Consider the following 11,091-nt stretch of genomic DNA (forward strand, 5'->3'; position numbering starts at 1 on the left):
CCACTGACAACAACAAAGGAGGACCAGAGCCTTTAATGCCCTACTTTTAAGTGTTAATACATTTACAGAAGACTATACAAACAAGCGCCACACTGCAATTACACATTATTAGAGCTACACAATATCTGTACATGTTGCTAAAACAATGCTGCTAAAATGAAGAAGCTTTATTACTTTACTGTTTTTGGCTGCTGATATTAAAAATATATTTACCTGAAAGAAAATCCAAGTATTTCATTTTACAAACAATTTAAAATATAGCAGTAAGCAACATAAACTATTGCTTTTTATGTTTATACAATTTTTTTGGCATAACACTGCCATACAGTTACAGAATTATAAAATATATCTTTATAGTGCATTACAAATCCAGAAACTGGTTACCACTCCTACCACATACATATGGTATTGGTACTACCAAACATGCATGGCATTCTGTAAACACTGCAAAAGAATACAGAGAAGAGAGCAGGACCATTCATAAAAACTGACATGTAGCTGCTTCATTTCACAAGTAAAAATTGTTGGGTTTGGGTTTTTTTTCCTTTTACTGCACTTTTTCTTATAACACATTTTAACACTGATGACCACGGTATTTTCAAATTTTATCAGTGTAAAACCTACCTAATCATCTGTTGCTGAATTCAAATTGCACAAAGGGCAAACAACCATGGAATAGGTTAAAACACAGAAAAAAGAACAACTAATGATTAGCAAACATGCTTCAGCAGATCCCAAAATTGTGTCATAACCTTTTTTACTGCAAAACAATCATTTTCACATAGTTAGCCACAGTAGTAAATACATTCAGTATATTTCACAATAAACTTTAATTGAATACGCCACTAGACTTCCAAGCGTGGTAGAACTAAAAAGTGCCGAGTTTCTAAGAAGTGAGAGACTTCTTTCAGAACAACTTGCCAATTCTCACATTTGTTATTTTATAGCAAACAGCTTAATGCTTTTGAAAATAAAGATGAATGTAAGTGTAAACCCACAGGAGGTCTCTATTTAATTGCTCTCTATAGCTTCTGATCTGTATTTTGGAGCCCATTAGTTATGGCATGTATTAAACATACTTTTTAAAATAAACTCTTGCTTTCCTCAGTGGTCTTACTTCAGTATACATAGGTCATAGGCAATACGGAGCACAGAGATATTATGGAGACGTAATTTACATTCCCCTTGGAGAACTGCATCTAAATACCTCTTAGTAGTAAATCTCTGGTGTTGACTATGCTGTGTACGGAGAGAGAATGGGTTGCCCACGCTTAGGCCTTTTTGGCCCAGCCTTCATTTTCAGGCTCCAAACATCTTTTGAGCGCTTACCCCAATTGCAATTGGAAATGGGGACATGTATCAAAGTTACGTTACCGAAACATGGAATGAGTATGGTTCTCAGCAAACCCCAGACAGTGTATATGACCACAATGTTACACCCATTGATGCTGGTGTCTCCAAATCCAGAGGTGTCTCCTCACTCAGATGTGGCCTAGGAATAGGTTTTTCCTTTCACTGATTTTGCTTTTACAATGATAGGGAAACAAACAAAACAAAACCTGTTCTGAAGTTGGAATCTGGCTTTTAATGCTTCATACAAAAGGATTTTTGAGTAAAAATTTATTCAGAAGGGATAAGCAAAATACTATTGACATTAACATAGGGACAAATTTTCTGCCTAAGCAGACATCTTCTGCCTAAGGACAGAAACACAGGACATTTTCTGCCTAAGCAGGTATTTTGTCATTAGAATAGCCCATGGCTTTCAAAAACTGAGTTGAAGTGGATTACTGTTCATCTTATAGTACTTTTAGTAACTGTGTTCAAATGCTCTAGCAACTCTTGAATAAACAGATCTGAGACAAACAAGAGATTACTTTTTCCACACAAAACATAATTAAAACATGGAATTCACAGCCACAATGGATTGTGGAGGCTGAAAGAATCCGTAAATTCTAAAATGGAGAAATTCCTGGAGAAAAATGGGGTCACCTTATCTGTTCTTTGTTTCACACCATCTGTTGGTGTCTGCTGCTGGAGGCAGGATACAAGGCTAGAAACATCTTTGGTTCTGATCCACACTGGTAGTTCTTAGGACAATGTGCATCATTAGCAGGATATTGTCATATGTTAATTAACTTCAAAACTTACTTTACATACTTGCATCTTATTCATAAATACAGCTTTTGTCAAGGAAATTCACTACAATATGTTAAATCTGTAAAACTATAGTGTAAAAAGAGTTACATTTTCACTTAAACATATATATCTTACTATAATTTGCCATCGCTACCATCACAACTGTCAGGAAAAGAAAGGTGCAAACAGAATAATTCAAGTAAACAGATACACATAAACTTTATTTAAAAAACAAACAAAAGCTGTTTTCCATTTAAATCTAGTAAATCTCCCTTAACTTACCTTATTGGATCAACTGTCAAAATTACACAAAGCTTCTAAAGTCTGTAAACTTTCTGGTTATAGCACAAGCATATGCATCTGCAGATTATTAGAATTATCCTGGAATAATTCAAGGAGGCTTACACTAGGTTACATGACATAATAGCTATAGTTAAACAAATACCTAATACACTAGATTGCAGCAATCTTAGAGCAGGAAACTGAGGAGCTGACCAAGCCAGCTCTCAAAGGCTTATTGCAAATATTTTTAGCCTCCTTCAGGATTACACCTTTAAATATGAGCAATATGAACACCGAGAGCTCAGTTCTGCTCCTAGATATGTGCACATGTGTAACTGCTCTTATAATCTGGATGGTCTGAGGTGAACACCTCATTTACCCAAACTGTCAGTCTCTATGCCAACACAGTATTAGGAACTGAGGCACAGTTATGTCCCAGATAGTAGGGCACAGAGATGTAACTAATCTTAAAGTGCTGCATTTTTGCATGATATGTGTGTACTCAGTAACATTTTGTCAAGTTGTGCATTCATATCCCCTCACTATGGGATACTTGAATTCACAGGTGTGTGCATATACACACACTACTCCCATTTGAACATACCAGAGGCTACTCAGATGTACTTATTAGGAAATAACCCCTGTATGGGAGGTTCTGTTCAATTAATGAGTGAATAGCTCAGATTCTAGTAGAACACTTGGCCAAAACACATTATTGTAGCAAGTACACAGAAATCCCTGAGTACTTAAGCATATAGCAAGATAAACCCAAGTCTAACAGTGAGTAAATATCCTGACTTTCTCTGCACATCCTCAGTTTCTGAAGTAATGGTTAAAAGTACTGGCCTTTATGAGAATACAATCATTACAACATACGTTGTACCGTAAACCTGAAAGCCAATACTTAGAAACATCAAGCATGGAGTGCTTCTGGTTGCTAAGGCCATGATTCTGTAACGAAATGCATACAACGCACCCGCTTGATCAATGGGATGCTACACTGTATGATTGCCCTGAAATGAATCCTTCTTTTAATCACTTGCAGCATCAGAAGAAACAACTCTATACAAAGAAGGATAAACCACCGTGTTTAACATAGAGGAGAATTTACTAGTTAGAGCTGAACTGTCCCATGGGAATAATTCTGTTGATAAAGCTACCAAACAAAGATTACAGAGCGCAGAAGCCCACCTGACACAAACAAACCTCACTTACCTAATCCCCACAGCCATTTGTAGGCAATTGGTGTGTCACTACTTTTCCAACTTCTGTGAAAACTGACAGAAACAGACCAAATTGTGGACTAAAAAAAAAAAATAAAATAAAATTTAAAAACTACAGAGTTAACAAGGATATGAGTCCCAAAGTTCCTGACTGCATTTTCAGATACACTAGGCCCTTAAAGCAGGAAACCCTATCAGATTAAAAGTACATTAAGTACTTAATTATGAGTGGAGAACCAGCAAGCTGTTGCTGTACCAGGTGAAAGCTGTACCACAGCAACAGAATACTGTATTGCAGAGAAATCATTTGGATGCACATCCCAAGAGCTTTCTGGTTTAAAAATAGAGCAAGATTTCCTTTTTCTGTGTGTGTGTGTGTGTGTGACAAAAGATCTCTACAGGTCATTGATGTTCCATCAAATTACAGTATAAATATAATTACATTCCCAACATCCCTTATGTCACTTGAACTCTACATTTTGAAGTGTTTAATATTAAAATCTATCAATTAAAGGCTCTGTACCTTATAGTTATATTCCCTATACACATTTTCCCTATGCCATTCAAGAAGTAACTAAAAAAACCACTATCAAGTTGGCACGGTTAGGCACTCAAGATTTAAAAAGTCATAGGCGGAACATAGAGCTGTCCTCCCTGTGCGTATACATCGGGTCAGAGTCCTTAACTACATGGACCAATTTTATCTTAGCATCTCCTGACCCCTTCTGCTCTGAAAGTCAGAGGAAACATGAACAAGGGGATCCTAGTTCAAGCCCAGGATATTGTGAAAGGCTTCTAAGCACCTTTCTAGGGAGGAATTCTCTGGGGCATTTCTGCTCAGACAGACTTAGTATCTCCTTGAGCAACCTGAGTTACCCTTAAAAAATCCACATACATACTTTCCTTGCCTTAAAAGTCAGCACAGGAGAAGGAGGGATACACCTTCTTTCTTCCCTGCCTCTTCAGGAAGGGAAAAAGCCTAATCGCTGCCCATGGGTACCCAGATCTCTAACTGCCATGCTATTTAATCCCAAGAAAGAGTGCTACCTGTGGAAAGCAATGGATGATGCACTGCCATGATGGGAATTAGCAAAACAGAAAAATACCAGACATTTTGTCTGTGCTCAGAAGCTCCCGAAGACTTCGTCATTTTGAGTTAAAAGACTTGAATAAAGTCCTGTAGCACTCTGAGACTCAAACTGTAGTCATCCACTTGCCTCCTAACATTTCATCAAAAATACATTAAAGGCAGTGGATAATATACATCCTTTTAAATAGAAAATACATATAGAAGTTTTAGACTATTTCAGGAGTGTAGAAAGTGTAAGTTCTACCTGCATTATTTTTTAATTCGTATTCTACACAGTTAAGTTGCTGGGTACTATCTTGGTTGACTGAATGGCATGAAGTCAGACAAGGTTACTCGGGGAAAGCAGTCCTTCAGTAAAGAAAGTTGGGAAAGATCTTAATTGCGAAATTCCTACAGGCTGGGCTCCAGCTGGGCCAGCAGACTGGCCTGCCTCAGGTTTCAGCCAATGATCCAAATAACATTAAATTGTGAAAGACCTCTGATTGAGAGCAAAGAGAGGAAAACAGCTGGAAGGGAGCATCAGGACTGCCTTTCTCCCCCAGAGCAGCAACAAGGGTTTCAGCATTGTGCAGACCCCACATAAAACTGGTCAAGAAACATTCAAGTTCAGGTAAGATCCCACTAGACAGGCCTGGGAACATTTCCCCTGATGGCTTTGATGATTAAGCAATGAAGTTTTGTGGTGAGGAGACTGCTTTTCAGCTGTCCAGAGGCTTTCCAGATGCTGAAGCCAGCTGGGGGAGTGTTTTATTACAGCTCATCAACAGAAGGCCTTCACACTGAGACCAAATCTGAGTGATCAAAGAGACGCCCTCCTCCCCCAAACTAGTAGTACTAACAAATGAGTCAAGAGAAGAGAGAACTTCACATGGACTAAAAGAAGTCTAAAGTGCAACTTCCCTTGTACCCAAAAGCTGTGGATACAGTTTCACTGTAAGTTAAACTTTTATTGAACGTACAGTGATACCCAGCTGCATAGGACATTTTGGTATCTGCTGTGTCTCCGACAGGGATGCTGATCTAAGGTGAAAGATGCTGTGCAAATACTGCTGTTAAACATGAACATAATTCCTAAAAAATATCCACTAGGGAAAAAACTGTGCTCTCGAAACAACTTCAAGTTATTTCATAAAAGGAAATCAACACTTAAAGCATATTAAAAGAAACTTGAAAGTTCTGATGTTCCAAGGCTTTCTAGTAAGTTACACCTTTTTTGTTTTTAAATACTGGATGGATCCAATGGCAAAAAAATAGATAAGCTTTTCTATGCAATCTGTCTGGAAAAGGTAATTAATTTCTCAGCTTTGAATATACATGATTGTTTTTAAGAGCCACACCTGGCTGACTGCTGATAAACTGAGGTTGAAAAGAATAAAATTCATTAACCTCACAGAAGCCTAATCTGATGCATTTGCAACAAGCACAGTCTCATGAACATTTCATACAACACTGGATGGAAATTTCACCCAAAATGAAGGAGCAATGAAGAATTTGCTTCATTCAGTATGAAACATGATTTTTAACCTCAGACTCATGATTTGAGCTCATCCTTGTTTTTTGTGGTGGTCCCCCCTGTAAGTGTACCCTTATCAAGGTTATCTTGTAGATCTGATGACACGTTATTTGAAGAATTCTCAGTGTCACATAAATCTTTCTCTTTAGTGCCCGGGTGATTTCCACAGTCACTGTTCAGACTTTCATCATCTTTTTTGAAATGAGAGTCTTCCTTTCTGTCTGAAGTATCATGAATGTCTTCTGATTTTGAAAGCTGACCGCTATCAGCATCACTGTTCTTTTCACTGTTGTTCTGCCTAACAGCATCACAGTTCACTTCTTGTTCATCCTGGTCATTTTCTTCCCCATTTTTTGTGAGTTCTACCTTTCTTTCTTCAGCCGTCTTACCAGCTGAGCTTCCACTTGCTGATGTATTCTTAGGCTCTTTTGGTTTCTTATGCTTAGAAATACAACTATTGTGAATAGAAATTGGAGATGCTGGCTTTTTATTTGCTTTGCTTCCCTCCGACTTCTGTTTTCTTGTGGGTCCCCAGATAAAATGCTCCGAGGGTGTATAATGTTGCTGGGCAAATCTCAGGAGTTTCCTCCTTTCTCTTCGGTCTCTAATAGTATACACAAAATATTCTAGAGCACTTTGCTTAATGTTGGGAATAGTATCTTCCACAAGAGCTTCATGGAGAATAAATTTTACCAGGGGAGATTTGAAACTCTCATATCCAAGCTCTCCAAGACTTTTCAGAATTCGAGTGATTCTCAAGTAGTTGTGTTGAGACCTTTGGAAGAAAAGAGTGAAAAAATCCCATTGAATCAGGGAAAGAAAAAAAACCAACCAAAACCCACCTTACAGATACAGAACTGGAACTGCAATTCCTCACTCCTTTTTATCACTCCAGGTGTGTACTTCAGGCTTCCTGAACTTTAATTTCTCACAGCTGCTGAAGCTTGCTAGCACCTCCTTTGCTAGGACATTGTGAGTGAAAATTAGTGTCTGTAAAGTGCAATGAGGCAACAGGCTAAAAAAACCCACATAAAATCAAAGTCTGTACTGATTTTGATTCGTTCTGCTGTGTGTATTCTTTCTAAGGAAAAAACCCAGTCATTTTATATAATAATGAGTTTTGTAGCGTATTGCAGTAATACAGCCTCAGAATAGGATTCACTGCACTTAATTTAAGCTATTTGAAAGCTGGGTCTCCAACCTAGAGTAGCTACCTGCACTTCTCATACAGTCAGTGCTGGGAGAAAAACAGGTACCTCTGGAGAGCAAGTCCCGCTGTTGTTAAGAAGTGTCTAAGACAAATGGAATGAACTGTATTCTGGAAGTTCTTGTGAAGGGATCTTTCCCTCATAAAGTACACGTAAGTAAAGAGTAAAACTTAATGTTTAAGTTTCAGATGGCTAAAATCAGGTAAAAAAAGTCCCAATTCATGACTTAAAACTGTGTAGCTAGTCACTGATGAGAATACAGGAATTACACTGTAAAAATGTGCAGTGAGTAACATTTGGGCTCCCCAAAACCTTTTTTATCTGTAGCCTGAGTCTGCGCCCACAGCCATAATCGCTCATACACTATTTAAGTAAAATTAATAAAAAAATTATTCCCATTATTCACCCAAAATTATCCATCAGCAATATAAGCTTTCATCTCAATGGGATAACAAAATACTGCAACAAAGCAATCCCCAGCTCTAAGGACAGAAATATTAGGAAAGAGATCACAAGATTTGAAAAGAGATTTTTATAGAATTAATCAGCATGGGACAAAAATCAGTGCAAACTTATGCTCCACATAATTCCAATGAAAAGCAACAGAAGTAATTTGCTGGAAGTCGGGCTAAAGTTTGACTTAATGTGTGTCTAAACCGCTCCAGTTAAGCACTGTAATTAAAAAGTACCAAACACATAGTATTTCACGTTTTGAGGAGGGAGGGAAATCTTCTTAGTTTCCATAAAGGTGTGGAGAATTTTAATTTTCTCAAAAAGAAATGTGAATACAGAGATAAGCCACTTGCTCTTTCCAACTGTGAAGCAGCACTTTGGAATCAGGTGAAAATTCATTTGGTAGCATGACAAACAAATTAATTTGGAACTCTGATCTTCTTCAGCAACATCTGAACTTGTATTTTCAGAGAATTCAGTATATTGGTTAGACTGGTAATGGGCAAGAGGCATAATACACAGACACAAACCAGGCATTGCCTGTTTCTTTTTCTGTTTTTCCTGGCAATCCTTGGAAAATTTATCTTCCCTTTCTCTACAAAAGAGAAGGGTAAAGAGATTCTGTGGCAGTTCTAGAATGGAGCACATGTCATTACTTACTCATTCAAATGCTGAAATCTTTCTTGCCAGTTAGCAGCTCGTGCAACGTTTCCAGTTTTATCAATTAGCTTTATTCCAAAAAACTCCAACATCATTTTGTAAGCCAAAAGGAATCTTCTAATTGCTTCTTTTGTTTTCTTGAATTCCTGATAAACAAATACATCCAAAACTCTAAGTGGCACTAAAACAAGTACTTCTACATTGTACAAAACAACTCTACATAACAAAACGCAGGTATAAAAATTAATGTGATGGTTTATATTGAGCTCAATTTGTATTACCTCTATTTCATATGTAGTTAATTCTTTAGCATAGAAGTTCAGACCTTGTTCCCTCAGTGGGAAAAGCCTGTTAAAAGAAAAAGCACATTACAGCTCATGCTACATGAACACTTACTCAAATTAATGCTTTGAAACAGAAATAGGTAATAAATGACAAACCACTGTATGTAAGTGTGGTTATGTTCCAGTTTTTCATAGTCTCCTTTCCATTTATTTAGGACTTCTTCAATATAAACCCCTGCATAAAAACAATTTGAAAACTGTTACGTAGCCATCAAAACCAGTATTCAGCTACATCAAGTACATGCTGTGTTAACATAACGATAGAATGCATACTTTAATTCTCTTCCACATACTATGCAAAATAAGGTCTACTACAGCCATTAAAAAAAATATTTTAGTTAATAAAACTTAATTAAAAGTGAGAGATTTATCAAATTTCAAGATTAAAAACCTTATGCTAAGTTTCCTACCAGCAGAGGGTATGTGACAATAACCTCTATAAATTACATTTCTCATGTCCTAGATCCCTTTATCAGACAGAGCAGTAATTAACAAACCACTATTGCATTGTGAATCAATGTCACTGCTTTAACATGACAAAACTCTGCACATATAATACATCTCTCTCATCTCAGTAGAAGAAAGCCTCAACTCTTCAAGAAGTCTCCCATTCCAGGAATCTCTCCAGCTGCAAATAACATTATGATTGGGAAGTCTTTCTAAATTAGCTCTGACCAAGAATCTTGCTGCCATTGCTATGGGTTTGAACTTGGGTTCTCAGGTCACACTCAACAAATGAGAATTTCAGCTTTTAGTGGTCTGAAAACACTTGTGGAGTTCAGTCAGTTCCTCTTGGAATGACACAGTGATACAAACAGGGGAGAAAGTAACTGTGAAAGGAAATTAATCATTCTTTGCACCCAGACCATCTTATGAAGTTCAGTCAAGGGCCAGGTACTTGCACAAATACACAAAGTACATAAAAGGATGTTCCTTGCCCCAAAATCTGCATGGTCTCCTTCCATGAATGAACACTCAGCATTAGCCTGTTTCAACTCTGAAACCAGCAAGTTTTACCACTGCTGCAAAGCCTCTCCCAAAGGCAAACAACATAGGAGTGGTCTAAAACTCTCAAAGCCCCACACAGATAGTCTCCTAGTATACACCTGAGATCTCTCTCTTCACAGAGAAAATTTTCACTTGGGTCTCAATGACAAAGGAGAACTTGACTGGTACTTTTCTCTAAAGAAATGGAGAAAGCAGCCAGTCAAAGGGGCTAAGAACATGGGGTTTTCAGTGCAGGCGAGGCTAGAAAAGGACTTTGCAAAGACCTCCAAGCATCAACGTACTGTATCCAACCTACGTTTCAAGTCTTGGAAAATTTGCTGTTCAGGGTGGAGAGACAAACAGGCCAACTCTGAGTCAAAACCAAAAGCTGAATCTGTAGGTCATGGAATTAAACTTCTGTCACGGTTTAACCCCAGATGGCAACTAAGCACCACACAGCTGCTCACCTACCCCAACCCGCAATGGGATGGAGATGGAGAGCAGAACTGGGAAAAAAGCAAGTAAAAGCCACAGGATGAGATAAGAACAGTTTAATAATTGACATGAAGTACAATACTAACACTGACAGTACTACTAATAGTAGTGAAAAGGGAAATAACAAGGAGAAAGATATAAAAAAAAAGGGCGGGAGAGGAAAAAACCCCAAACAACAAACAACAGTGATGCTCAATACAATTGCTGACCAATACCCAGCCCGACCTGAGCAGCAATCGGTCCCTTCTGGTTAACTCCCCTCAGGTAATTCCCCCAGTTCATACACTGGGCATGACATGCTGTGGTATGGAACATCACTCTGGCTAGTTTGAGTCAGGTGTCCTGTCTGCTTCCCCCTGGCTTCCCGCACCCCTTCTCACTGGCAGATCATGAGAGACTGGAAAGTCCTTGATCAGGGTAAGTGCTACTGAGCAACATCTAAAACAGCAGTGTGTTATCAGCATTGTTCTCAGACTAAAGTCAAAACACAGCACTGCACCAGCTACTAGGAAGAAAAATAACTTGATCCCAGCCAAAACCAGGACAATTTCAGATCTAGTATTGCACTAGAAATGCTTTTTTTTTTTTTAATAACATTCCCCAATAGTTCAGTCCCTGACATGGTAGCTTAGACTCCCTCTGGACACTCTCACAGGTCCACAAACTTATGTCGAGGTGGGGGCTACTCTTTCTCCTT

General features: G+C 38.1%; 1 protein-coding gene across 1 annotated transcript in view; it reads right to left on the reverse strand.

Annotated features, from left to right (window-relative positions):
• Nucleotides 1-6,265: 6,265 nt before the first annotated feature.
• OGFRL1 (opioid growth factor receptor-like 1) overlaps nucleotides 6,266-11,091 on the reverse strand; it is a gene marked incomplete at its 5' end in the record, with an annotated part of 7,321 nt that continues 2,495 nt past the window's right edge. Inside the window, 4 exons of the mRNA XM_010024358.1 lie at nucleotides 6,266-7,022; nucleotides 8,569-8,714; nucleotides 8,850-8,916; nucleotides 9,009-9,087. Coding sequence (XP_010022660.1) covers nucleotides 6,266-7,022; nucleotides 8,569-8,714; nucleotides 8,850-8,916; nucleotides 9,009-9,087 — 1,049 coding nt within the window. The remainder of the gene's footprint in view (nucleotides 7,023-8,568; nucleotides 8,715-8,849; nucleotides 8,917-9,008; nucleotides 9,088-11,091) is intronic.

Source organism: Nestor notabilis, unplaced genomic scaffold, assembly GCF_000696875.1.
Source record: "Nestor notabilis isolate BGI_N333 unplaced genomic scaffold, ASM69687v1 scaffold2281, whole genome shotgun sequence".
NCBI classification, from domain to species: domain Eukaryota; kingdom Metazoa; phylum Chordata; class Aves; order Psittaciformes; family Psittacidae; genus Nestor; species Nestor notabilis.